The sequence below is a fragment of the Aulonocara sp. 'chitande type north' Nkhata Bay genome, linkage group LG18 (assembly GCF_057382095.1).
Source record: "Aulonocara sp. 'chitande type north' Nkhata Bay isolate Kocher_YH1m ecotype deep benthic linkage group LG18, A_spYH_male_GT1.1, whole genome shotgun sequence".
NCBI classification, from domain to species: Eukaryota; Metazoa; Chordata; class Actinopteri; order Cichliformes; family Cichlidae; genus Aulonocara; species Aulonocara sp. 'chitande type north' Nkhata Bay.
The window spans coordinates 29,219,305-29,247,164 of record NC_141361.1 but is presented as its reverse complement, the minus strand read 5'-3'; the positions used below and the strand labels follow the sequence as shown (position 1 = coordinate 29,247,164).

Below are 27,860 nucleotides of genomic sequence, written 5' to 3'. Positions count from 1 at the left end.
GGGGATGCTACACAGTGGTAAACATGCCCCAAGTTAAAAATATGCAAAAAAATAAATAAATCCTAGAATAGAAAAAGTCCTTATTTTAAAAATTGAATATGTTTTGTGGGTACTAATCATATAAGATACGGGTTTATGAAATTTGCTAACTTTGCAGGCGTCACAGCTGAGTCACATCAAATAACACTGAAATTTGAAGCCGGTGTAACAGAATCTGAGGTATGAGGCAGCAAATAAACACTGTCAATGATGTGCGACCCTGCACGGTGTCCGAGGATCGACAGCAGCGATGTTCGACTGGTTTGGGCTGCGGACAAGATGGCCGAGAACTGTCAACTGTGGTAATTGTCGGTATTTTCTGATGACAGTAATTTTTAAACGAGTTCCCGGCAGAAATGGGTTTATCTCAGAGTTCAGAAGCATCCGAAGGAGGGACGTATGGATATCATGTGCACGGTGTAAGGCTTATAACGCGGCTCGTTTTTCTCTGAAACTGGAGCTGAATGTACAGCAGCTTATGAACTGTGTTGTATGCTAACAGGTAGCTAGCTTCGTAGTGTCAAAAACCTGACAGAAGAGACGGAGTTTACGTGTCATTGTGGGCGCAGCTGTGCATTAGGACGTATTTGTTTACGGTGTTATTAAGAAATAAAATGTTAGCACAACATATAACTTGTCGCAAAGAAAGTCTTTTAAGAAGTCTGAGTCCACTGAGCTTCTGTTTTAATAAGTGCCCGGAAGTGATGCTTTGACAAGTAGAACTAGCGCGACGACAGTATTAATGAAAATAAATGTTTACCGGCTTAGAACGAACCGCTTTCCTATAACCATTTCATGCTTCAGCAAAAAATACAAGCAGTACTTTGGATTATAGTTCAGAGATGCTTAAATGGTTAGTCGATCGACTGATAAATCGATGCGACTGATCAAGATGTGCGTTTGCGACGCTGTTATTTTTTTTCAATTTAAAATAATGATGCAATATTTAGTTTTTCTGTACATTTGCTTGCTTATATATTAATTTGAATTAAAACATTCCAGTAAATCATTTTCTTCAAAGATTAAAGTGCAGACTTGCTTGTATTTATTTTGACAGGTGCAGCCAAATTCCCCTGCAGAGAAGGCTGGCCTGCAGCCCTTCTTCGACTTCATCCTGTCTCTTGACACCAAGAGACTTGTAAGTTTAATTACAGCCATATAATAACAATTGCATTTACTGGTTATTCACTGCGACTGTAGATAAATATGATGAACATGAAAAAAGAAGAAGGTTAACACAGCTGGTTGCTATAATTGTTGTCTTCTTTAATTATTCCACACCAGAATGAGGAAAATGACCTTTTGAAGGAGGTTCTGAAAGCCAACGTGGAGAGAGCAGTGAAGATGGAGGTGTACAGCACTAAAACCACGAGGGTTCGTGAGCTGGAGGTGGTGCCCAGTAGCATGTGGGGAGGGCAGGGTTTGCTGGGCGCTAGTGTTCGCTTCTGCAGCTACCAGGGGGCCAATGAAAATGTTTGGCATGTCCTGGTGAGTTGCGTCGTCAAAGAACTACTAAAACGCATTGTGCTTCACTGTAGTCTCAGCTTCTGTAGCTGTGAGTCCATTATGGCTTCATCTTTTGTTTCTGTTTTCTCCAAGGATGTGGAAGCCAGTTCACCGGCTGCACTGGCGGGGCTTCAGCCCCACAGTGACTATATTGTGGGAGCAGATCAGGTTTTGCAAGATGTAAGATGTCTTATTAGAACCATGCAACATTACTTGTGGCATGAAAATTTCGAATTTGCACCTTCAGTAGTTAATTCAGTTTGTCATTTGCAGTCAGAAGACTTTTTCTCACTGATTGAGGCCCATGAAGGAAAACCTCTGAAGCTGCTGGTGTACAACACACAAACGGACCTATGCAGAGAGGTGGTGGTCACACCAAACGGAGCATGGGGAGGAGAGGGCAGGTATGGCCAAATGCAGCTGACAGTATATAAAAGATGGATGTAATCATTGTCATGTCACCCGGTGGTTTCTGGACTCCACATTCTAACGCGTGTTAGTGTTTTCCCCCCCACTATTTTTAGATTTTTCTTTGATGCAGATGCACCCTAAGGCCACTGGAAGACATACATTTTAAACTTTTAACTGTATTTTCACAAGTTTTACAGCTTTTCCTATCTCACTTATGGCAATTTTAACTAAACCAATTAATAATTAAGTAATAAATAAATGCTTCAATCAAAGAAAAGTTCCTGTTTTTTCACTTTATGATATAAAAATTTCAGGGTTTTTTTTACAAGGGGCCCACACTAAAGAAAAACAAAACCAGAAAAATGTCTGTGAAGTTTTCTCAGTCATCCAGGTCATTGTAGTCTAAGGAGCTTGGAAAGAAAATTGTCTAGAGTTCTGGACTTCCTCTACCTTATCACATGAGCCAAGGTGTGAGAACGGGGTTTCACAATGAGCTCACCCGATACCTTGACTGATTGTGACCTACGCACGTTTTCACACCTTGGCTCATGTGATTAAGTAGAGGATCATTAGGGTGTCCATTGTCCCTCTCGGGGGCACACTCCCACCAGGCTTAAATCTGGGACTCTCCACCTTTTGACCCTGCAGCTGAAGAAGCTTCTCGGATGAGAGGTGAAACGTCTTAAAGCCACTTAAAGAAGTCCAGACACTTTTCTTTCCAAGCTCCTTAGAAAACCAGAAAAAAGAACATTTTTTGTGACATAACAAGTATGTAGTTTACACCAACAGAAAATGGTCCAGCCCACTGTGGGCTATCAGGCTCACATCCCTAAAATAAGACATTCCCAGAATAGGGTCTTACTTGGTGATGGTCTTGCATGTTGCAACTATGATTTCATGTGTAAATTGTTAATCAGTTGTTGTATTATATCTTATAGCATCTGCAAATGTTTGTCTGCAGTTTGGGTTGCGGTATCGGTTATGGCTACCTGCACCGAATCCCTGCTAATCCAGAAATATCAACAGTCGAGCCTTCTGCCCCTGATGTTGAGGAGAAACACTCTCCAAAGCTGCCTGCGCATGGATACACAGAGGTGACAGTAAAATACAGCAAAATCTCACATTTGAGAAGCTGACACAGGTCAATAACTTTCACCGTGTGCGTGTGTCTCCAGGCACCTCTCATGGCACCTTCAAGCAATAGTGAAGAGTTAAACCTGGAGCAGGTCACCCTCGAGGACTCTTATCTACCTCCACCCATTCAAAGGGTCACCGAGCTTGGTCAGTTAAGATTCTGTTCACCTTAGCATATGCTGTGTTTGCAAAAATCTTCTTAAGATGTGTGTTTTATTGTTGGAATTTTCCAGGTTTTTCTGATTCTGAAATGGCAGTGATGAACCCCGATCCTTCAGACTTGGTGGACAGGCTGGATCTGTCCATGTCATCCATTGACATGACAAACACCTCGCTGGCGATGCACGAGGAGAAGGAAAGCGAGATATCTGGTGTTGGTAAGTCAGTGTGGCAGCTGTTCATCACTGTCCAGTGACTTTCATGCATCAGTTTTAAGAAATATATTCAGTTTCATTTATATAGGTTCAAATCAGAACAACAGTCACCTCAAAGTGCTCGAAAAGCATTTATAGTGCTTTTCGAGACCCTCAAAGCGCTTTACAATTCCACTATTCATTCATTCTCACATTCACACACTGGTGGAGCCACAGCTGCCCTGGGGCAGACTGACAGAAGCGATGGCCCCTCTGGCCATCACCAGTAGGTGGTAGGTGAAGTGTCTTGCCCAAGGACACAACGACCAAGACAGAGAGAGCTGGGGATCGAACCGGCAACCTTCCTGTTACAAGATGAGCCTCCCAACCCCATGAACCACGGTCGCCTTTTAATTTGGGAAAAACTTGAGGTAAAAACGTAACAATAATACACAGAAAACCCCAACAATGAAACATCTATGAGCAAGCACTTGGTGACCGTGGGAAGAAAAACTCTTCTAACAGGAAGAAACCTCTAGTATAACCAGGCTCAGTGAGAACTAGCCATCTGCCAATGAAATATGTTGTATGTTTAATATAATTCTCTCATCCACTTCTTTTGAATTCAACCATATTTGTTTTACTACAGAAGAGTTGGAGGACAGTGTTCTGCTCCCATCATTAGCAGACCACCAGAATGAGCCACAAGAGCACATCTCCCAGGCAGCCAGAGACTTCACTCCTGCTCTCTTGTCTGCTGATTCAAGTGTCCCACCAGCTGGACTCTCCCACCTGCTCACAGAGTGTGCAGAGCCACAGAGCTCTCTCATTGAGTCTAGTGATAGCCAAAGTCCAACTATAGGTGCGTTGTCTTTTTCTCTTGAGCCTTCTGTGCCCGCTGAAGACCTTCCTCGCTCATCTCCTGTCGATCTCATCCCATCTCTGGTCACCGAGGAGTCCACCGCAGACAGGTCTCCACCTCAGGCCATCGAGGACACTCTCGGGTCAGTGGATGAGATCGCAGAGCCTCTGCATGTGGCTTCTGCTCACCACTGTGACCATGAGCACGATGATGAGTAGGAACCCAAGAAGGCACATTTTGAGTAGGCTTAAGTCAGGCCAGACAAATGCAAAGTGTCGACGACAATCGTTTTGTTTTGTTTTTAAAGAAATGATTTTTAGGATAGATCATCAGAGGGAAGACTTTATCTTGTCAGTCTGTCTTGTTTGCATGTAAGACTGCGTCAGCAGATTGGTGACACTACATAAACCAGCTACAGCATTAATGCAGAAGATGGGTGAGGAAAAGGCACTGTAGTAATCTTCTGTGTGTTTTGTATGTGAGAATTTAGTTACTGCTTAGTTGTAAGCCAGAACAGTTTTTAAAGGTCAAACTTTTTCCTTCCGAGTGCAAATTTGGATCATACGGGTAATGAGACTGCTTCTGGTAGGCCGATGTGACAAAACTTGAATTTTTCCAAAGACAGACATTGCAAAGCACAGCTGCACCTTTATATCAAGGACAATTATCAATATTCTTTTGAAGTTACTAGACGGTTGGCCACTCAGATTAGTCGCCATAGTCTTTGGCGGTGGTGCAGTGTTACCTTTAATGTTTTGAAGCAACGTCGTTTAAACTCTTACCCAAAGAAACACTTTTAATTATAAGACATGGGACATTTTACTTTATATCCTCCAGATTGGTGACACTACATAAAGGGCTTTCACTGTGGGACGATGCTGAATAGAAACAGCACAGGTTTTACTTTTGTTTTTAACACTAATATTTAATTAGATTTTGTTCAGTGATGTACTTTGTAATGAGTCTAAAATGGATGTTTACTGCTGTATAGCCAGATTTATGCCCCCTTTTAATTTCCATGACCTATGCAACACTAGATTATACCCACCTTTCATTTCATAGACAATGCATTGCTAATGTAAAGTAAGCATTTAATTAAATCTAAGACTGCCAAGTTAGTAATACTTGAGTAATTCACTTTTGTTTGTTTGTTTGTTTTTTTAGGGGCATCTTAATAGTTTTCATTGGTCAAGTAGGTGCTAGTGTGTAAAATAAGAAAAAGTATTTTTTGCAGATATTTTTATCAATGAATTGTCTGTTTTATTAGGAATGAGTGCAAAGTCTTGATGAATGTGAAATGGGTGAATCTTCGATGGTTAAACAATCACTGGGAGAAAAAAAATGAGTCCCTCGTTTCTCTTATTTCACTTGGATCAGCTCAACACAATACAACTCGAGACAGCCATTTATAATCCTGGTAAAACCTGTCATTGTTAAACCATTCCAATTTATTTCTTTGAATGCCTAAAATATACATATTTCACAAATGATTACAATAATGGATATTGCAGAGTTATGGCCTGATTATTTGTACCCATCTTGGATTTTTATTTTTGGCCAATTAGAGCTCACTCAATGCATCCTCCCTCCTGCTATGGCATTACACACACTCGTGGCAAAATTAAACTCCAGGAAATTACAATGAAAAGATCTGTTGTTGTGGCTTGGTGACACACCAAGCGACAAGATGTGTTAGCATTTATTACACTTTGGTGAAGTTCCCACAGTGGCTGAATGTTCGTATGTTATCTCAGATGAGATTCCCCTTCAAGTTAAATTTATGCTCCACTGAACTCCTACTGAATCTAAATGAAATATACATTAGGAACAACCCTCGCTGTCATCAGAGTCCATGCTCGTGAACCAAACGCAGAGCATCTAAGCATGAATTACTGTTTAAGATATATACCCTATATATAATTTCCCCAATTGCTAAGATGACCTACACAAATACTAACTGCAAGTTTTAGATTGCAGTGAAATCAACAAATGCAAATCTTACCATTCAAGTCATTTAGCGTTCATGACCATGAATGTGCTGCAGGGATTTGGAAAAAAATTTTTTGTGTGTTTTGCTTTTTTAAGTAAACTGTACAAAAACAAAAAGAAAACAGCTGCAAAACCAAAAGAAAAAGTAATTTAAATGAAAAATGTTGTACATATATTTACAAAATAAAGAACATTCATTCCTTTGAGGATAACACCGCTAAAAACAAAAGACAACGTGGACTGCTTCTGTCGATGAGGTTCAAGCTCTGCACTAACTGGATGTCTAAGCCGAGGTTAAGTTCAAGTTAATGCAGACGACGTCGACTACAGAACAGAGGGGTTTTTTTGTCTTTGAGGGACTGTGAGGCTACCCAGAGACCAAGTGTACTCCTAAACTGGTGATACTGCTGAGACAGGACTGGAGTGTCTGTAGAACAAGGACAGTTTCCTGGAATGTACTAGAACAGACAGTCTACTACATCCGTGTGCATACATACACAAACTTCAGTCGCTTCAAAAATAAAATGCCAATCAGGAAAGGGTGGGCAGGGACAGTCAAAGATGTGAGGAAGAAGAACAAGGAAAAAAAAAAAGGATGCAGAGAGGAGACATTTACGTCCAAACTTAAAAAAAACAATATGGACCACTTATTTCCCAGGTGTCTGTTGGCTGCGCCGGCCTGTTCTTCTCAGTTTCCTATAATACAACATGAGCCATGTCCCCACAAATTTTACTGGATTCTCACTGTTACTGCAACTCTTGACCACACAATGGGGTTTTAGGGTACTACATGTCAGAGGTGGGTGGTGATTGGCAAATGACAAAGAGTTCTGCTTTTAAAAATGACGACTTTCACGTGGACTTCTGCCTATAGTGAAGTGTCAAGTCCCCTCCGCTCTTCCAGATAAAATGTTTAACTGTTCGCAGGTCCATGTTGGGATCTAGCACCTGGATGAATCAAAAACAAAAGAAGGTTACTAACATGAAAGAGAAGTTGTGTTCAGTGCATTCACAGAGCGTGTTGATGTGCCCACCTGGTCTTGACACATTAGCTCAATCTTCTCTTCAGCTAGCATGGCCATGTCCTCCTCCTTCTCCTGCTCCCCGGGTTTATCGTTGGCCGAGGAGCTGGTGGTCTGTGACTCGTTGTCCAAGTTGATGATCTTCTCATAAACATGTTCCATGACCTTTCTCACCTGGAGCATGTCACTGGCCGACAGTCGGTCCCTGTGCGACAAAGGAGGTATAAAACCCGGCTCTGAACATTGCAGAGCTGCACGTGACACGGATCTTTGCTGAAATACGAGAAATTACAAACTTACTTTTTTAGAGTTTTTGCACCAGAGGAAGAGTGGGGCTGGAGGTAGAACGGGATTTTGTTGAACTTGGGCATATTTTTCTGTCATGGAAAAAAAAAAAAAAAGACGTGTAACTCAAACGTGAGAACAAAATTTAATTGCAAATGTCACATCACAAAGATACAAGAAAATGGTATTGCTTCATCCAGGGAAGAACAGTGATGGATCTGTAACACCGCTGAGCTTTTTTCTGGCTTAGACCGGGCCTGTTGGCGAGCAGTGCGGTGATTACGCAGCCAGGCACAGCTGGTCCGTGTACTTTAAAAGCAATGACTCTGTGTCACCTTGTTTGACACAAATGAGTTCTGACCGTGTGATAAAAATAACATGTATTAAACTTGAGTAAATAAATCACAAAGTGGTTGAAGAACTTTTTTAACGGCAATGCTGCAGAGTTCCCTCTGCTTTCTCACTGCAAGAAATCTCCTGCAATCAGGTTTCACATTTGTATCATGTTGTGATAAAGTGCACAGTCATAGCTCTTAATGTCATACCTTAGTCCCTACTGAGTATAGAGCAATTTGTGAAAGGCAAGTACACATTTTTAGTGCTCGTCGTTTCTAACTGCCTTAATGTTCACTCATTCACTAACAACTGAGTGTTAGTGGATTACTATTAGAGCAGGCAAGCTGTGCACGTCTAGTCTCTTTATACAGAACAGAGTGTTTAGTTTGAAATAACAGAAAGTTGGTCAGGTCACATTTGTAAACAGTAACCTGATAAATGAATAACATTTTGCTGCTTCAGGTTTTAAGGTGTTGTATATTCTGGCCACTACTGATTGAGAGAGAATCATCATTGGAGTCACAATTCTGCTTTAGTCTATAAGCAACTCAAGGAAGTACTCATTACCATCATCTGTACCAAGTATAAAACATGTTACACAAACTCAGAAGTACTGAATCTCAAATACAAACACAGGGCTATTTTTGCCTGTTTTATGCAGCTTTTAGTTCCTTCCCACACTAAAGCCGTCCAACTAGAGTATACGTATTAACACTTTGTAGTGTTTAGCAACAAAAGCAGTCATGATTTTCTTCCTCCAAGCTTCCAAACCAGTGGGCTTCAACTACTCATGCCACATTTTTAAAAAATCTTCTTTTAATTTTTGAATGAAATGTGCATGAAATATAGACACGAGCACTTGGGCTTTCTAATTTTAATAAATTATGTAGAGCGATGTAGACCAAAGTTAGACGAGCAGATGAAGGATGATGCCCAGGATAAAGGGCAAATAAGGGAAAGGCTTTAAAAAGGGAGCCAGCTGCTCATTTCCAGTTCCATATTTTTATTCTTGGACTAGCTTTGCATGCTCCACAGTTCAAAAATAATGCTTATTTATCTTATACTGAGTCTCGGAGCAGCCTCTCATGTCGAACATATATGAAATGAGCTGCTTAGGTTTCTTTCACACTCACTGTCAGACAACTTTCTGATGATTGGCTACCCTTTGCAAACAAGAAATGTAAAACATTAGGTGCTGTGCTGTGCTTGATTATATTTAAGATAGCCCCTCTCTTTCAAGTTATGACCCTATGATCAGCCAATAGTGTCACAGAGATTATTATCCACTGATTTTATTATGTGAAACTTTGACCAGGTTTACTATGATCAGCCACCAGTGGAACACTGCATATGACAGGATAGATGAAAAGCACAACATGCACACTTTAATAAAAGATCAACGGAAAGGAGGTTTAAAAAAAATAATAATCAGCAGAGATACTCACATCTACAGTTATATCAATAACCCACTGTGGGACTGTCTCATTGAGCAGCATGGATTCAGTCTCTCCGCCTGAATCTCTACATAGCAACCTGCAGCGTAAAAATAAAGCAGATCAAAAGAAACGCTGGACTTGTGCGACCATTTCTAATGACATGTGATGACATCACAAGGGGAAGATTTGACTTTCTAACATGACCTTAACTGACGATCTAAAAGTTTGAAAGTTTGTTGGTGAGAGCTTACCTAAAAAGGGTTCTGCCTCCCGCTTCTCCAAAGATAACTGGTGTGTGTGGTGGCACCTGGAAATATCCGTTGCCTTTCTGGACCCTGTTTTCTTGCTCTCCGTTCACTGAGGGAACAAGAACATAATCAACAAACCCGATGACATCTTGGCTTAGAATGCGCTCACTGGCACAGTTTGCAGCCAATTCATGTTTGAGGCCAAGTGGATAAAAAGACGAGGGAAACAAGACAAAGGAAAAAACATGCCCCGATGACGCTCCCCTCGGTGCAGACATTTGGCAGTTTGTGCATTCACTGGATAATTGAATCAGACAATCAATCTCCTCACCATGGTTCACCTCGTTCTCTTCCTCGTCCATGGGGTTGATTCGGGTTCTGGGCCAGAACTCCAGCAGAGCCTGAAGCAATAGTCCGCCCAGGTTCACTGCAAAGGGGAGAAATCAGCGTTGTGTAATGCTAACTTAGACCTCTGGCTCTGCATTACGTAACCTTCATTAGTATAGAAAATGTAATCTCTTACACTTTGGATCCGATCCATCGGAACTTGAAAACCCTGCGTCCTTTGCAGACACCCAGGCAGCAAAGCAGTCACTCTCATCCAAAGTGATAGTGAGCATCTGTCGAGCACATAACCACGACAGGAATCAACCAGGAGAAGTTAGAACTCAGCTAGAAAACACTGAATGTCAAATCATGTGACGGGCTCCTGTATTACCAGGTTTGAAACTCACCCCAGTTTTCAGATCAACAGAGAACCAATTTGGCACATAGACCATCTTGAAGCGCTTTTTAATCTCTTCGTCAAATTCAACCTTCCCCAAGTCTTCGCCCTTACATGCCTACAGGTCAAATGTGAGCACAAAAGGTCATTTCAAACTACAGATATATCGACAGGTGTGCATTCCTACAATTTCACTTTAATTCACACAGATTCATCAGCTCATTCAGGTGGATGAGCACCAATAAAACCACAGTGGAGTTCTCCGCCCCAACACCCACGCCTGGGAAACTTTCAGAAGAACTAAAGGTTCATTCGGGGTCCATCAGTTCTTCTTCCTGGACGGCAGCCCCAGGAAGATTAAAAAATAAGGCAAAATCATTCATTTCACAAACCAAAAACAACAGCTCTTCTTTATTTTACACAACTATAAAACCATTCATTCTTGTTGGGCATCACCACCCAGTTCTGCTGTATCTCCATGTTGTCATGTCTTAGAACAGTGAACAAAAACAGTCTGCATTAGCAGCTTTTTTTTTTTTTTTAAATTTGGCTTTCTGATTCTGATATATTCGACTAATCAGTGACATTTAGTGATGCAAGCCACGCCCTGAAATCTCCTTCACTTATCCTCCCACCTATGAAGACCAATAAAGACCAAGATAAGAGCACATCCCATATCCTAATATCTTAATCATTAATGCCAGAGTGTGTGGTTTACCTTTAGGACGTCCCAGAAAGCCACATTGTTGTTGGTGTCTTTGGTGAGTATGTGTCTTTTGTCATTCAGAATGTGGCACTGAATAATACTGGCACCTCCTGCAACATCAACAGCGCTGTTAGTTAACAGAGGGAAAAGAGATTTGGAGGATTGTATACTTTCACATAAAAAAGAAACAAAAAACAAAAGTACCCTTGATGACTTGTTCTGGCTGAGTACACAGTGGTGTCAGAGGGGTGGTGCAGTCGTTGTCATACTCTCCGGATGATCTGAAGTTGTGCATTCCCTTTAGAGACTAAACACACACCAAAAAAACAAAAACTTTTAATAATTGCTTCCCCACTCCTTGTTCTTCTCTTTTGTAATACAGAATTACAAAGCTGCTTTTAAATTTTAAATGAACTGCAGATGAATTATGGCTGAACACAGTTAGGTGTGGCCACATGAACAACCCTCTATCTATACTTCACTACATTGACAGTGGATCACTGATCTCAGAGGTGTCACGCATGCTTACCCATTTATTAACAGATGACTTGGTGGTGGAGACCCAGATTGCTGGAGGTGGGTCCGCAGATCTGTCCAGTTCCATCTGTGCAAGAAAAGGCAAAAGGCTGAATGACCCTGAGACCCATCCTTTTATATTTTCAATATTATGGTTAAATATATCCTAAAATTAACTATTACACAGGTTGTTATGCAGTTATTACAAAAATCTAGCCCTTATTTGCTGGACCCTTACTTTGAGCACTGGGGCCTTCTCCTCACAGATAAGGACACGGATGTCTGGGTTACGCAGGTCCGTACAGTAGATCTTTTTGTCTCTGCCTCCAGAATATACGTGCGTAAAGGCCTCATTGACCTGCAGGGCCCACACCCCTTCGTCGTGCACACGGTAGGTGGCGATGCACCTCTGCTGGCCGAGGGACCAAAGGCGAATGGTCCCATCTGAACTGCCTGATAGGCACTGTGGGGAGGACCGGTGACTTTTAGATTCTGAAACTCTGCTCTTTGGCAGCCACGGCATTTTAGATTATTTAACTCACCTGAGTGCCGTCTCGATTCAGCAGCAACGATTTGACGTTGTCCGTGTGACCTTTTAGCTTCATGAGCTTAGCGCATGTTCGAGGATCCCACACTCTCAGAACCTGAAGAAAGACACAAGAAGGGTAACGACAGCAGGCACTACTTCACTGTGTTTACATGCATGATAATCCTACTGGGCTAAAACAAAGCAAGGTACGCACTCAATTACACCATTCATGCATTTCCTTTATATTAGATTTTTGAAGCAGTCTTTATAGTTTATAATATCCACAGATTTGTGACAGCCTAATGGAAATGCTTTAAGGATATCTGAACAGAAACCAAAGGTCAGTGAAGAACTTGTATTATCACTTGCTTACAAATTCTTAAGAGAAGTTAGAGTTAAGTTTTCTTATAATAGTCATTTTACTAAAGCCATGTAACCTACCTACATAGAGCTGAAGACTACAAGTTAGAATATGAAAGAACTTTTTATGGGTTTTGCGTTTTAAGAAATTAGTAAAAATAAGTTAACAAGGCAATTACTAGATTATAGTGTAGTAATTCATTGTCTACTGCTCAGGTTCAAGTTTTTGAAAAAATTGAACTCAGTGAATGGAAGAAGGCTAAAAAGGCTTTGTTGAGGCCTGAGGTTTATTTGGAAATCTGTCAACTAGACAAAACTGTGAAGGTACAATTTAAGATCACAAATGATACCTGGATTACAGAGCAACGCTTAAACTATGCTATTATACATCACCCCTAAGACAATTATGAGCATTTTAGGGACCCAAACAGGACTAAGAGACGTGTAATAATCCACAGAGACCCTAAAAAGCAATTCTAATCACTGAATGAGTGATTATAATTGGTACCTGTGACGCTCCTGAGAGCTGAGTTATTGAAGCTTAGAGTCCTTTTAAAATTTATTGTAGTTAGAGAAACAGATTGTTGCTCAGTGAAGCTGTTTATGTCTCAGTATTTTCAAAAATTTAACACAACTGAAAGTTTGCATTTATTCCTTAGTGTAAACACTGGGCACTGTGTAAATCTGTCCATCTGTGTGTCACAAACCTTTTCTGTGGATCCTGATACAATAACCGTGCCCATCTGGTTCATAGCCAGACTATAGATTGAGTCCTTGTTCCCACTCAGCGATGAAGCTGTTGGAGACAAATTATAATAAGTGCAAAGGTACAGACTGACTTTGACATAAACATATCGGTCATGCTGAATACAAATTACACTCAGTACAATTCACATCTAATCTAAGCTTCTGTCCAGAGGACAGAAATGGATACTAGTGTCACACTGCAAAATCTTTACTTACTGGTGACAGTGTTGTTGGAAGCAGTGAGTGCTGTTAGTGTGTTCACATCCCAAAGAAAGATCTGCCTGTCCAGACCTGCTGATGCTACCAGCTCTTTGTCCTTAGCGTAAGCCAACGCTTTCACGTAGTCCTTATGTGTTCGTAACGTTGACATACAAAACCCTTTGTGTGCGTTCCATACTTTGACTGTCGTATCCGATGAGGCAGATATCACTGAAAGCAAATTTTTTTTAGATTAGAAACGGGGGTTTCAAAATAAAATGTTGGGTGAACTGAACAGCTTAAAAAAACTCACAAGTTTTTCCATTGCAACAGAGGACTATGTCATTAACCCAGTCTGTATGATGCTCCATCGATGCAATGTATGGGTCCTGCTACAATAACAAGAGAGGACAAGGACAGTTAAAACAGTCTTAGGCATGAGATTTGAGAAATGCATACTAAAGCAGCTGCCTTGTGTAAAATGAGTTGACTGTTTTAGCATAACGGAGCAGGGCAAGAAGCTGTACTTTGTGCTGGTAGACGCTCCATATCCGGATGATGGAGTCCCTCCCTGCAGTGAAGAGCCGGTTCAGAGCAGGGTCGAGCTGGAGTGCATTCACCCCGTTTCGATTGTACTTCTCCACCTCATCTCTAATGACATATGATACCTGGAACACAGAGAGGAGAATGGGCGCTGGGCTCAGACTCCTAATCTCGACCTGTTTTGTTTTGGCCCACACAACACACCCACCCAACACACCCACCCTTTAAGCTCTAACGCTCTAACACTTGTATAACGTGAACTTTCACTGCAAGGACCTGCAGAGTTAACGAGACAAACACAGACCTTAACTAAATGTCACACACACTGGCATATAATGCAAACCGGTTTCAGTTTAACAACAAGGAAAGTGCATAACTTTAATGTGTATTTTTACGGCAGCTGGGCATACTGGCAATGGTTCACGACAAACCTGCCCGGACGCGTACGTTTCACTAGCAATTAGACGGAGCCCGGACACAGTAGCTAGCTTAGCTTCCGTCAACGCCGTAACAGCTTCAAACGGCAACCCAAGAGGGGTGTTATTATTTTGTACTGACAGGCGATATCTGTAGTTATCTTATAAAGTATTTTACACTTGCTCGTATGAAAAAAATGTTTGCAAAAGCATGTAATCATTTGGAAGCGACCGTTAGCACATGCCGCTAACACCTCTCGTATGCTAAGCTAGATAGGTTAGCTGGCTTGAGTCATGACACCTAACTGCAACGCTATCTTGTGCATGTGCTTTTTACTCCCTATCGGGTGTTTGTGAAGAGCATCTTTAAGCTGGAGGCCCCGATGTTGCCGTTGTCACACATTTATCAATAATGTAACGCCTCTAATTTACCTGTACTTTCCTCCGCCCAGCAGCATTTTGCCTGTGATGCGTGGCCATCTTGCATGTTGACAGTGAATTCATGTGATGCTACATCCGGAAAAAAAAGAAAACATATGTACCTGGGCTTTCTGGGTAATGTTGTTCTACACTTTCCTAAACTGTTAACTTAAAAGGATTTTATTTTATTCATTTTTTTGTCTTTCCCCACCACTCACTCCTGGGGATTTGTTCACTGGCACAGTGGTGCTGTTTTGTAATAGTACACTTTGGGTATCAATCAATTTAAAAATGTAATAATCAATGTAACATAATTTATGTATTTTAAAACTAGTTTTTGTTTTGTTTTTGGTTTTTTGAAGACCTAGAATCTAAATACGTCTCTCTCTCAAGCACTTTGGGTCAACTTATATTGTTCTATGTGCTACCATAATTAAAACAGATGTGACAGTCAACACAAAAAAGGTGCAGAGACATTTTTCATAGTGCGTGTTTGATATAGCTATAATTGTTCATGAAATAATTCAGTGGGGTACATAGGGGAAAGAAAGAAAGTATTGACTCTAACCGTCTCGAGCCAATATCAATACCAGCTTTGGTATTGAAACTATCAATATTTATATCGATCCGAGTACCTGTATGGCACAGTGATTGATACTTCCGCGCAGTTTACCATGATGCACGCTGGGTAATCGTTATGGCTGTATTATTATATAATATGCAAATATAAACATCTGTTTATATGGTCGCAGAGGAGGATTAACACAAGACTGTCCAATCGTCCAATGTTCACATTATCTGGGTAAACTATTTACCAGGCTTTTTATCTTTTATTAGAATGACTTAGAAATAAGCTTAAAATATGTCCCGCCTTCCTCTATACCTTAATGCACAAAATGTGATGTATGAATCCTGATGAGACAGTATTTGGGTCTATCAATCTGCGCAATGTTCTGAAAATAAGAATTCTTCCTGCTCCATACAAAAAAGAAAGTCTATTACCGAACACTAGAGGGGGTAATACACTATCATGAGCTGCACACGAAGTCCAAACCTCCCGGAAAGACAGAATAAAAGTCTGAGGACCGGTGGTGTGAAATCACGTCTTTTTAAGGATTCACTCATGCGAATCAGGTTTTGAATCCAAACCAAATCAGCTCACTGTAGGGTGCATGCTGTGAACTCGGGCTCTGGCTGTTCTTCACGGGTGTGCATGCCTCTGGTTGACCATTAAACCAAACAAAAGTGTTTCAAGTGTTCAAAACCCCCGTGTGAAAGGTGAGGCACGTGAAATGTTGGCTTCTCTGGTAGGAGACTGGGCGTTTCCCACACACACTTTTTACAGAAATAAACTTTGAGTTTCTTCATAGTCCTTGGACTAAGGCATACTTGGTGATGTGGCAAAAGCACAGCGCACATTATGCCTGAGAGCGCCATGGGACGCCTATGGCGCAGTAATCCTCTGTGGCCCAGCAACCCCCCCCCCCCCCCCCCCCCCACTTCCCCCACCCTCACTGCTCTCCTGCTCAAGGGCAAATCGAGACAGCGCAGCATCCTCCACGCTCGGCAGCCGGAGACTTTTCCTTCATGGGATGAAAACCGACGGGCCTCACGAATGGAAGGCAAGAGGACGAAGTTTTACTTACACCGCACCTGTGACAGCTTTCAAAATGTCCAAAATAGGGTGACTGCAGACCTCTGGCGCTTACCAAGAAGTCAGTTTTGACCGTTTTTCTCTGGATTCTGATGACACTTTTTCCCCCGTGGGCTTGAGTTTGGATCCACGATGAGGCGAAGTGAGCCTTGAAAAGAAAACATGGATTTTGCACGGAAGGTTTGGTTGTTTCTTCTTCTAAAACCCGAAGAACTTCATTCTGGAAACGATGCTGTAAAACTCACAGTTTCACATGTAAGTATATTCTGCACGGAATCCTCATGTGGCTGCAAAAACATATAGCAGAAAATGATTGGCACGACTTGTTGGCTGTTTGTTCTCTCCTTTTGTTTTTCATTTTTTATTGTATTCGCATAAGGGCCGTATGTTAACGGAGAAGCGCTCATTACTTCATCAAAAATAAGTGTTCAGTTTCAAAAAGCTTTAGGGTTAAGCTACATGTGGAAATTCACTTTAACGAGGTCAATGTTTCCTTTGGCTTCTTATCTCCATATGAAGTGAAAAGACACTTAATGTAATGATTATTACACGTCATTCATGACATCACAAACCACTTTAAAAAAAAAAAAAAAAAAAAAAAAGCTCAACAATCTTCATGTTTAATGTGACTCATGTAACTTTTGATAAGTTGTAATATTCATATTTTGGGTGTTTTTTTTTAAAGTAATATCTGAACACTGGCAACTGGGATTCAGTTCATTATCAGCTACTGGTTTCATGAGTGGATCATTTTACCACTGTCTATATTTTTATATGTGTGTACTTTCTGTATGCTTGGCGTTTAAGCTATCTTTTGCAATTACATTGAAAGGTTTCTGCCAAAGAAGTAGGTCATCAGTTCAGGCTGTGCACCTCAGATCACAGTATGAAGCTCTGAGGGGGAGAAGGACACATAACATGGTGATGAAGAACACACAGAAGGCCCAGTTACACTAGACCCCCCAGAAAAATTTGAAAAAAGTTGGACTCATTTCTAAACTTTTTAATGTTTTTAGTGTAGTTTTTAATATTTCGATTGCAAAATACAGCATTATTTAAAAAAAAAAAAAAAGTAAATCCAAAGAAAGCAGTCTTAAGTTAGAAATGAGTTAACAACCAGATAGTGAGAGCTATCGCCTGATAACAACTTTCTTACCTGTTAAAACAATCTTAAAATAAAAGATGATGGAATAGATAGCAGCAGTACAAAGTCCTACTGTAGTCCCATAAAAGATGGGGGGGGGGGGGGGGGGGGGGGGGGAGACAATAGTCTTCTGTGGCTCTATAAGGAACTATGCCATGTCTAATAGTCATGTTACTCCATTCGTATAGGTTAAAGAGCTGAAGACTACAAGTTAGAATCTGAAAGAATCTGAAAAATCATCTATTGACTATTTAAGACCACATAGCTAATACACTGTGCTGTGGACTATAGTGTAGTGATTCATACTCTACTGTTCAGGTTCAAGGTTTTAAAAACTGAACTCAGAAAATGGAAGAAGGCAAAAAGAAAAAAAGGCTTGGTTAAGGTATATATAGAAGGTTTATATGGAAATCTGTCAACTAGACAAAAGTGTGAGCTACAATCTAAGATCACAAACAATGGCTGGATTACAGAGCAACAAAATGTATTTAAATACATTTGTCGCATAATAATAGTTCTTCACTGCACACTCAGAAATTAAAGTACAGAAATGTACCTATAGGGGTACAATGGCTTGTCACTGGGGTGGTACCCTCTAAGGTACCGTTCTGTACCCTAAACTGTGGGTACTGATTTGTACCCTTGTAATTTGTACCTTTTACACGTCAAACCTGTACTTTAAAGGGCAAAATTGTACCCTTAGTATAAAGTACAAAAAAGAACCCTTAAAAGGAGTACAAAAATGTCTTTCTAAAGGTTCAGTATCTACACACAGATTTCCTATATTTTTCCTCTCAAGATTTGAAAAATTGAAGATACAAAGTCAAAAATACTTGTCACATTTATTACCTTCTTAAATACATTGCTTAACTGTTACATACAAACTGTTATCAACAGAGTATGTGTCATAAGCTGCAACATCAATTTCCTGTCCAGGTTTTAGCAACGTCCATTCACTATCAACTCTAACACTGTATGAATGAAAATGGTTGTCATATAACAGAGGAATGAGAATTTTTCCACAAAAGACCCACATTGTGTCAATATTAACACAACACCTGTTCTCTGTGTTTCCTATACACATGTCGTCTGAAAGATTCATATTTTTTGAAGGAAGAACAGCAGTCACTGAGTCCACAGGTTATATCAAAATTGGCATCATGGGAATGAATAAGTCCTATGTGCTGAATAAGCTTTGTCAAACTAAAGGTTCTTCTGCCACATTTGGAGCACTGATATGGCTGAGGCATGGTGGTCAATACAGAAGATTTATTTGTCTGGTGACTGTGATTGGCAGAGGCCGGTCCTCACCCTCATCTATTTTCACAATGTACTTTTGGAGAAAAATCAGGGTGTTCTTCAGATGTTTTGGATAAGCAAGGTTGAAGACAAAATACAAGCAGAAAGAAGAGATGATTCCTTCAAAAATACACGAGCTTCTGCACACTTCACTGCCATCCAACTTCACAATGTTTGGAGCGCTTCTGGAGAACACTGGTTTCCAGTCTTCATGAAGTAGCTGAACAGTTGGATAGGGGGTTTTAGGATGAACCTTTGAAGTCAAAAGAGAAGGTAGAGGAAAGCAATATCGTTAGCTTCATAGCATAATTGCCTAAGTCATTTGACTAAGTCAATGACTTAGGCACTTATGCTATGAAGCTAACGATATATTAGTCTCTTAACAAAAGATACATTTGTTTTCCTTTTATATAGACTAAATATTTTAATACACACACCTCTCCAAGTATGACAAAGAGATCCAGTTTCTCCTTGAAGACGTATGGCAGGAATAAAAGTGCAGCCCTTGTGTCAAGATCTGCCAAAAGAACAACAAAACACAAGATCACCCATGCATTTTATCTGGCATTTCCAGTTACCTATAAAAATTATATAAAATGGAAGCCTTGAAGTTAAAAAAAAAAAAAAAAAAAAAAAAGCAAATACCCGGTAGGTCATCAGTGAGAGCCTCCTCTCTTGCATCAAGGTAGAGCTGGTAGAGTGGGGTTTTCCCTTGTGTAAGGTCAATCACCTTTGCTGCAACACATGAGAGCCCTTCACGAAATCGCTGGCTTACATTACCCGTTGTTGGTTGGATCCACCCGAGTTCGTTGCACAGCTACAAGTAAAAAATTCATTTTCAGTACAAAATAACAGTGTATGAAAATGAAATAATCTAAAGTTGATATTAATTATGTATGGTGCTGCATAATTATTTTTTTTATAGAATTTAACAACAATGCTGTAAGAAGTTACATGAACATACGAAAAAAGGAAAGAGGGACAGATGAAGAAAACAAGGTCAAGGGCAAATAAAATTTACTACTATAAACATGTTAAATGTGACAGCTATTTCCAAGTTCAATCCAGCTTTCTGACTTACACCAGTAGGCATCCCTAAGAAGGGGTACTTCTTCAACACATCCTCCACAGGCATACCATTTGCAATTTCTTTCTGCCGCCAAGCAAACGTTTGCTGCACACGGTTATGAACCACCATTGTATCTGGTTGCATCTTCTGATATTGGCACTAGGGCTGGGCCATATTATACCGTTCACGGTAATACCGGTATAATGTTAGGCAACGATAGGAAAATGAAATATCGCGATAGAATGGGAGTAAAACGCGCATGCGCAGTGCCTTTGTTTTCATACGCACATGGCCGATTGTTGGTTTGTAAAAATGGTGCAACTTCCGTGATGTGGAACTGGTTTGGTGTTTGTCCGTCAGATACACAACAAAGCACATTTTTTTGCAGAACATGCAAGCGGCCGTTGTTATTGTCGTGTTTGTCGGACTAAGATGCTCTTAAATCTGGGAGTAATCTGGGTCCCAAACTCCGTATATTTGACTTCAGGTCAAACAACACTGCAGCATCACTGAGAGTTGAAAACTGTCTAAATTCTTTGATCTTTAATAAAACGATCAGCATTGCTGCTTTACCAGGTGTAACTATAAAGTTTAACTTCCAGGCATCCATGAAAACAAAAGTTATTACATTTAACGGAGTTAGAAGTTAGCAGGAAGCTAGCGGAAGTTAGCTCGCTAGTTTCGCTAGTTACCTAAGCATGATATAGCATGTTCTGACTGAGAGATTTCTGAAAAAAATCAAACGTACAGCTCTGCTATCACTTCCAACATAAATGAAGACAGGAAACTAAACAGCAGTGACGTAGGGTTACTGAAGTTGGGCTAGCTGGTATATAATGATGTGCTACGTGATCGCTAGCGACACAGCTATGTTAGCATAACATAAACAGTGAAGCTGGAGGACGAACACTAACACTTTTCCACTTATAAAAGTTAACGTGAAGGTTCCTCATGGTTAGAGACAAATGCAATCGCATGGCAGGATGCTGTAAACGGACCAAACTTCAGTCAGGAGAACAACTGAGATAATCCATCCACAATACGAGGTTAGTCATTAATATACTGCAACAACATGGGAATAGCTCAGCTGCCAGAGAATTCAACATTAATGAATCAATGGTACAGAAGTGGAGAAAGCAAGAAGAATGAGTTTAATAAAGTTTGATTTATCTGACTGCTTTGTTTCGCTTAATGTGCCTTATAATCCCGTGTACCTTATGGTCCGAAAAATGCGTACTGCACACTGCAGTTTAATGTTGCAAAGCACCTCTTTTTAACTTCAGTGGATATTATACATGGTTATGCTCAGGATATGTCAGCCCATTTCTACTGGAAATGCCTTTGGGTTAAACTTTCAGCAAGGAATTTGCATTTGCACTGTTACATTTTTATAAAGCTTTAATGTACATAAAAACCAGCTTCTTGTTTACGTGAAAATAAATGGAAGGTTGTCTTTTTGCGCTAGTAATGTTGTGGAGTTGTATTTTGTCTCGCATCAATTATATCGTCAGTTATATCGTTATCGCAAATTTTCAAATATATATCGTGATAAATATTTTTGGCCATATCGCCCTGCTCTAATTGGCACTGTAAGACCTTTAAGTGGGCGTCTATGGATAATAAATCCTCTCCTTGGACGCATGGTCCCTTGAAAGAAAGCAAGAGTGAGAAGAGAAAGTCAAAACAGATTAGAAACCCAACATAAGACTAAATATACAATTAGAGCTGACACAATCTGTGCATCACAAAGAACTCGTATCGGTTAAAGTTAACCGATACCATGAACCAATATTTAAAATATGGAAACTCTGAAATAATTTCACATAAAATCTTAATTGTTAACTTGAAATTTTAGTTTTGGAGTCATATTTAAAATGTTTTTTTGGTTTTTTTTTTAAAATCTAGTTCACCCTCTTTTAGCGCCTTCTAATTAATAATATTTTGTGAGGTAGAAGTATTAGCACTGGTACTTTGTATTAGCAAGTGCTCTAATCCAAGTATTGGTATTGTTTCGGTTTGGAAAAAAAAGGGGTACAGTTGCATCCCTAATCCTTAGTTTTAGATGTAATAACAGAGGCAAGAACATTTTATAGCTCAAGATGTCCCTCACACCAACCTGACAAACATTTCTCTGACTTGTTCATTGACATTTATTAGGCTGCCCTCTCCTCGTAGAACCAAACTTCTCCTTACAACGCCTCACTGCCTCACTGTCGACTAGTGGTGCCCGCTCTGATTTGAATTTACGTCTCAAAGACATATGCCATGTGTGCTTGTTGAACAGAAACATAAGTTACTGTAAAAACAATCTACACAAAATACACCCAACAAAGAATCAGTAAACATACTTCATACAAACCTACTGAGAGGCTACAGATTGTCTTACTAACAAAACAAGATTGAAAAAAGCTTCACTTTTACTTTGTAATCTTGAAGGAACCTTATGCAAATTTTAAATTTAACTTACATAACCATTTCCCTCACGATCCTTGAGGAAAGGATACTTCATTACCAGCGTCTTCACAGCTTGCACATATTCAGAATTTGTGGGATACCTGTAATATCAGAAGAAACATAAGTGTTAGAGCAACTGCTGACAAACAAACTTTATCAAGTGTCAGTTATTGTTTCTTAGTAATGTAGCGTTTATTTTCAATATGACAGATTCAGCTTTTTCTAAAGCAACAAGCTAACATTACCCTGATTAACTTACATAGTATACTGTGCCACAGCTTCATATAGAACTCTGATTATTGTGTGTCTGTCCCTTGGATTTTTATGGCACGGTTCTTTGTTGTCCAGTTTTAGTTGGAGATTTTTGGGAAATCTTGGAATTTCAAAAGACGCTGGTAGTCTCAAAGTATTTTCATTGCTGTGAAAACAGTTAAGCGTTTGTTTTTATTGCATGAATTGAAGTATAAAACACTACAGTAACAATACATATGGTAGAAACAATGATCATATTAACTAAATCCTAAAAGTGCATAACAGCCAACATGTATGTTTCAGACATACTAACTTCATTATAAATAAGAAAATACCTTATTGAAGTTGACGAAGTAGATGGTTGCCAGTCTTCTGGAGAGACAGTCTGTAGAGTCAGCGTCACTGAAGATTCCTTCATCCTTGACACAAATTGGTTGAATTTAACCTGCTTTTTGAAGGATCCTTGGAAAAGGTATGCAACCATAGTCTCAGTAAGACCGCAGTCAACTGTGTCACCATCAACCTCATTGTCTGCAAGATAAATGGTAGTACAAACTCTAAATTCCATGTAAGAATATTTATCACCACATTTTTACATGGGTAAAAACCGTATATCACACACATTAAAACCTTTTGTACAACTTCTTTCAGTTCAAAGAAATATTCATTTAAAAAAATCAGTAAATTAAATAAAATAAAGCAAATCTTTAGAGTGAATCCTCTTGATATGCAAAGTTTTCATTTTTAAATTTAGATGTTTGTTTGGGACTACTGGACACAGGAGAGCAGAGTCTGAGCATGCTTTTGTGCCCTTTCAAGTTTGGAAGAAAAAAAAAGACTAGAATGCTGTAATTTGTTAATATTCACTACTAAGGTGACTCCTTTCTTCAGATTTCCGACAGTTTCTGCCGTCTGTTCTTTCAGACCGATTACTTATAGCGATAACACCCGCAGGACCGTATTACAAGCTCAGATTACATGCTGAAAAAGTTCCCACATTGCTTAAAACGCGACTATCAAACCCCAGCTGCGACACCCTTGTTATATTTTAAACAAGTGCGGTGTTAAGATATTTCCTTTAGACGTTATATTCAGCCGCCCATGTGTGTTGATGGCCTTGGAATGGATGTAAAAACGTGATTTTATTAAACCATTAATACACTAACGGTAAACTGCATTCAGCTACCAGGGAATCAAATTTCGCGCCGTTCCGCTGCGCAGGGGTTACCGAACCCATAGACTGTGGCCGAACCACATATATAAGTTCAAACTTATACAAATACTATGTGTACACATTTTTCAGAACTGTGACCTCAACTTTACACATGAAACGTTTGTAAAAACGTTTGTAAAAAGACATAATTTGAGCTAAGAGAGTGCCGAAACTAGCTAAATTGCTAATATACGTTAAGTTACGCTAAGTTGCTTAGACCATGGTCTAAGCAACTTAGAGATTGTGCCATAAAAACCTGAAACTGAACAATTCGAATATAGTTACAATTACCAAGTAAGCTGTGAGAAAATTCACAGCTTACTTGTTTTGAACTATAGAATAAGACAGTATTTTCCATTTATTTTAGGTAAGCCACACATTCCAAAAGCCTACATTTTATATGTTTAACTATTTTATATGTTCTAAAATGTTTCACTTTTAATGAGAGAAAAATTAGTTAATTATGAGCACTTTAGGGACCAAACAGGAGGAGACGATTTGTAATAATCCACAGATGCCCTGAGAGGCATAAAAACAGGAGTTACCATTCGATGATTATAACTGGTAAACCGTGACACACGTGAGAGTCACAGAAGACTTTATATAAACATCTGGTAACAGACACAGACTTTGTTACAGTGTTGCTGAAGCTTAGGGTTCTTTTTGCAGTTATTGTCGTCGCAGGGACAGAATATTGTCAGTAAAGCCGTTTATATACTTAACAGAGCTGAAAGTTTGGATTTATGCCTCAGTGTAAGTTCAGCATTAGAATCAGACTCTCATAAAGTCAACAGGTGCTTTAAAAACATGTTTTGTTACCTTTGAATTATCAGGTTGGTTTGTACGCATGCATTGAACCTCAAAACTGCCCAAACTGTTCTGTCACTGTCCTATCATAATGTTCCATATTAATTTACATCAAAACACATCAGACTTCATGCAGTTATTGAACTGTGAGTCTTTACTTTAACCATTTTTTTCAATGCATAGCTGTACGAAGCTAAATTCTGGCGTTAGCTGATGTGAGAATCCATGTCACAATGCATGTGTTCGTGCATGTGCGTGCATTTGCATGTGAAAACTGCCAGTGTGCAGCTCTGCTCTGCTTTCAATCTAATTATCTTAATTATTTGCACTGCTGATGACCACAGCACATCTGGCTGTTATGGGAATTAAATTTTATTCAAACTAAAATGAGTGAAATACTTTACAACCACTTCCTCCTATGAGTAAGCTGGCATGCAAAGTGAAACTGTGCATGCTGGCAGTTGTCCTCTCTGTGCATTTAATAATATTCACATTAAATTTGTATCATTCATTCATTTGATTTATAGACTGAATGTTGGGGGCTGTGTTTCGCTGAAAGATTCGTCACATCCTGTCCCGTCGCCTCATGACAGAAATATCATTGCTTTGAACCTTTTATCTGCTTTATGATGTTGTAAATGGGCCTTAACCTCTTTATTTTGACAGTAAATGGGAGAGCACTGGATTCTGTGTATGAGACAAGCTGATCTGAGATAAACCTGGGCCAAATAAGCAGATCAAGTGAAAGCAGATAACTAGCGTCTGGCTGGACGTGTGAAGGGATCAATGCATTTCAGGACAGGAGTAGATGCAAAACTCGCAGAGCTTAGTCAATAGGAAAAGGATACAATGGTATTTCTCTTTCAAAAGGAGGGCATCGAAATGTAATCCTCCTGTTGGAAAGCTTTTTGAGTTATTAATATAGCAGACTCTGTCATGGATAACATGTAGCAGTGAGTTTTCGATAACGTCTTTAGTATTTATCTTTATTTACGAGTAGACTTTGGTTTTTATCTCTGATCAGATGACCTGAAAACTGTCTTAATGCTTATCCCATGGGAACGACATTTGCCATTAAGAACAAAGCAGATGTGCTGCTTTCGGGCTTGTAAACATCCACAAGTAGGATTTCGAGCTGTTTAAGCTATATTTACTTCTCTGGTAAAAATAACGGTGTAGTACCGATGACCTGCAACCTGTCTTAATGCTTATGCCAATCAGAACAAAGCGGATGTACTCTTCTAGACTGTGGGTTTGAGGTGAGCAGGATTTCAAGCTGTTCCGCCTTTATCTGTAATTCTCGAGTCAAAATAACCTGTTATTCTCTGATTTGTCAAAGGGAAAGACTAAAATTAACAACAGTTGTTATACAAATCTTTTTTTTTAGTCTAATGAAGTTTTACAGAGTGGAGGAAGTACTTACAGTGTAAATAATATTACACTGTAGTTATATAATATATGGCAGAGTCCAAGTAAGCTATAGCACGGATCAAATGAGCATTTCTCAAATCCAAATTGTTTATAATGTGGAAGAAGAAGCTCATGGTGAACAGACATTTTCATCCCAGTGTCGACTTTACTTGTTCTGCTTCTGTGGTTAATACATTTCACAGTTTCTGGCTTTCAAACTTGTTTCCAAGCAAACGTGGCAAATAGAAAACAACCCTGTGTGATAGATGAGCTTGCTTGCTTTGCTTGTTTGAGAAGCACCACCACCGTGCCCTCAATGTCCGAATGCAGATTTAGTTGATTTTTAAATGATCTCACTGTAGACTGAAAGAGAAAAAATATTCATATTTTCTTGGTAGTCATTAACTATTGATGCATGAGAATGTGGTGAAAATACCAGATATATCTTTAGAGTTGGTTGAGACCTGGAGTCCAAACAAGGAGTTTGATGTCACATTTGGTGATAGCAATTATGAAGCTAGTTCTTGTTTTCAGTTTTAGTGGCAACAGAATGACAACTTACGCTTAGGATTTTATTATTGCAGGCTGTTTCTCTTGTACCCTATATAATTTCTGCCCTGAGCTTTAAATATTTTGAAAACTTAGAAGCATACAGTTTAAATTAAGCCTCAGGAGCTCATTTTGGCATTTGTGATGCTGTAGTGACAACAAAGTGTGCTAAATATGTGTAAATGTACTGATAGCTTTGCATTTTCTCTTCTTGCTGTCACCTGTTGCAGTCAGCAAATGATCGCCATCCTAATCCTGATTCCTAATCCCTCTGATTTAGAACTATGTCTGCCTTAGTCTGACTGAGAAACAGAAAGCTGGTGGTTTGTGGTAACAGTCAACAATTTAGATCATGTCTCTTAACCTCCTTTAGCACAGTCTTACCATCAAAACAATAAGAGCTAATCCCATGTTTGACTGAAGTCTTCATCCTGTTATGCAATGTTTGAAATGAACCGTGTGAGGGCTTCAGTGGCATATCTGTCTCCTTCATAAATGCTACAAACCTCATATCAAGATGGGTGCCCAAAATATTTCATTGTGATTTTTGGGGTTTTTTCTTCTTCTTCTTTAGACCCCAAAGCAGGGCTGCTAGCCTAAACAAAACTAGGAGTAACTGAGTGTGTATTGTAGTTCGACCAGTAGTACAATACTGGTAATTAAATGATCTAATGGGGAATGGGATGTAGTGGTTGTTCAAGCATTATCGGTTAAGTTGTGCAGTCGAATTGCAGTGAAAGACGAACAGGATGCCACACAAAAACAAATGATAAATTGTCTAGGAAAGCTGGACACAGGCACCATGACATGATTTGTTTTGAAGCCTCAGTTTGAGTATTTTAGTGTTCTCGAAGATGTTTTTAAGTAACACTTTGCTGTGTTAACCATGTGTTAGCAGGTTGCTTAGCAGCTGTATTAGTCAAGGAACAGCCTCCATGACTGGAAGCCAAGTCAGAAGTGTTGAAAACCTCCCATGGTAATGTTTTTGGTCCCTTTCCCTTTCATGACAACCTTACAGTGATAGAACTTTTTAATGACTTGCCTTTTTAAACTTCATTTAGCTTAATTTAGTAGTCCGGCAGTTTTGACAGAGAAGTGAGTGCACATGCAGGTTTTGCTAATAGCTCTTTGCTAGGATTCACATCTGCTAACTAGAATAATCAGTAGTTGTAGTTTTATCCAACAAAATATGCAGCCTGTTGTGTGGTTAATTGTACTAACAGTCCATC

General features: G+C 39.7%; 4 protein-coding genes across 8 annotated transcripts in view; 2 read left to right on the top strand and 2 right to left on the bottom strand.

The window, feature by feature from the left end:
* The first annotated feature begins 221 nt into the window (after positions 1 to 221).
* Positions 222 to 6,819, top strand: gorasp1a (golgi reassembly stacking protein 1a). Of its 2 annotated transcripts, none has more exons than XM_086271291.1 (9): positions 222 to 341; positions 1,097 to 1,177; positions 1,324 to 1,527; positions 1,639 to 1,725; positions 1,819 to 1,949; positions 2,918 to 3,050; positions 3,132 to 3,237; positions 3,324 to 3,467; positions 4,093 to 6,819. In XM_086271291.1, the coding sequence occupies exons 1-9, from the start codon at positions 222 to 224 to the stop codon at positions 4,521 to 4,523; spliced, it is 1,437 nt and encodes a 478-aa protein (XP_086127417.1). In that variant the 3' UTR covers positions 4,524 to 6,819. The 2 variants fall into 2 exon arrangements, with proteins under 2 accessions (XP_086127417.1, XP_086127418.1); XM_086271292.1 differs by having other exon boundaries at positions 295 to 458.
* LOC147308922 (WD repeat-containing protein 48) lies at positions 5,733 to 14,934 on the bottom strand. Of its 2 annotated transcripts, none has more exons than XM_086271289.1 (18): positions 14,793 to 14,934; positions 13,929 to 14,069; positions 13,715 to 13,793; positions 13,420 to 13,632; positions 13,164 to 13,252; positions 12,110 to 12,211; positions 11,806 to 12,030; positions 11,581 to 11,655; positions 11,256 to 11,358; positions 11,064 to 11,161; positions 10,356 to 10,463; positions 10,145 to 10,241; positions 9,953 to 10,048; positions 9,625 to 9,730; positions 9,383 to 9,470; positions 7,617 to 7,693; positions 7,329 to 7,521; positions 5,733 to 7,242 (listed from the first exon to the last, which is right to left on the bottom strand). In XM_086271289.1, exons 1-18 carry the CDS (start codon positions 14,862 to 14,864, stop codon positions 7,147 to 7,149), a joined length of 2,058 nt encoding a protein of 685 aa, XP_086127415.1. In that variant the 5' UTR covers positions 14,865 to 14,934; the 3' UTR covers positions 5,733 to 7,146. The 2 variants fall into 2 exon arrangements, with proteins under 2 accessions (XP_086127415.1, XP_086127416.1); XM_086271290.1 differs by having other exon boundaries at positions 13,715 to 13,790.
* Positions 14,935 to 16,340: 1,406 nt separating this feature from the next.
* The window catches only part of LOC147308920 (sodium channel protein type 2 subunit alpha-like), a 47,599-nt gene continuing 36,079 nt past the window's right edge, over positions 16,341 to 27,860 (top strand). For both annotated transcript variants that reach the window (XM_086272315.1, XM_086272316.1), the window contains exon 1: positions 16,341 to 16,689. The gene's annotated coding sequence lies outside the window, so the exon portion shown is untranslated. The remainder of the gene's footprint in view (positions 16,690 to 27,860) is intronic.
* LOC147308921 (sterile alpha motif domain-containing protein 3-like) lies at positions 18,320 to 23,349 on the bottom strand. 2 transcript variants are annotated; one of them, XM_086272318.1, is made up of 8 exons: positions 22,988 to 23,349; positions 22,660 to 22,818; positions 22,414 to 22,501; positions 21,536 to 21,593; positions 19,959 to 20,107; positions 19,523 to 19,694; positions 19,315 to 19,394; positions 18,320 to 19,130 (listed from the first exon to the last, which is right to left on the bottom strand). In XM_086272318.1, exons 1-8 carry the CDS (start codon positions 23,218 to 23,220, stop codon positions 18,834 to 18,836), a joined length of 1,236 nt encoding a protein of 411 aa, XP_086128444.1. In that variant the 5' UTR covers positions 23,221 to 23,349; the 3' UTR covers positions 18,320 to 18,833. The 2 variants fall into 2 exon arrangements, with proteins under 2 accessions (XP_086128444.1, XP_086128443.1); XM_086272317.1 differs by lacking the exons at positions 19,959 to 20,107; positions 21,536 to 21,593 and having other exon boundaries at positions 18,326 to 19,130; positions 22,988 to 23,347.

Coding starts and splice junctions, on each gene's coding strand:
- gorasp1a (XM_086271291.1), top strand. CDS start 222: ATGAGGCAGCAAATAAACACTGTCAATGATGTGCGACCCTGCACGGTG. Junction 342..1,096: donor GCCGAGAACTGTCAACTGTG/GTAATTGTCGGT, acceptor TTATTTTGACAG/GTGCAGCCAAATTCCCCTGC. Junction 1,726..1,818: donor CAGATCAGGTTTTGCAAGAT/GTAAGATGTCTT, acceptor TGTCATTTGCAG/TCAGAAGACTTTTTCTCACT.
- LOC147308922 (XM_086271289.1), bottom strand. CDS start 14,864: ATGAATTCACTGTCAACATGCAAGATGGCCACGCATCACAGGCAAAAT. Junction 13,253..13,419: donor TTCCAACAACACTGTCACCA/GTAAGTAAAGAT, acceptor TGTCTCCAACAG/CTTCATCGCTGAGTGGGAAC. Junction 12,212..13,163: donor TATCAGGATCCACAGAAAAG/GTTTGTGACACA, acceptor GTCTTTCTTCAG/GTTCTGAGAGTGTGGGATCC.
- LOC147308921 (XM_086272318.1), bottom strand. CDS start 23,220: ATGGAATTTAGAGTTTGTACTACCATTTATCTTGCAGACAATGAGGTT. Junction 22,819..22,987: donor ACTTCGTCAACTTCAATAAG/GTATTTTCTTAT, acceptor CTGTTTTCACAG/CAATGAAAATACTTTGAGAC. Junction 19,695..19,958: donor TCTTAGGGATGCCTACTGGT/GTAAGTCAGAAA, acceptor TTTTACTTGTAG/CTGTGCAACGAACTCGGGTG.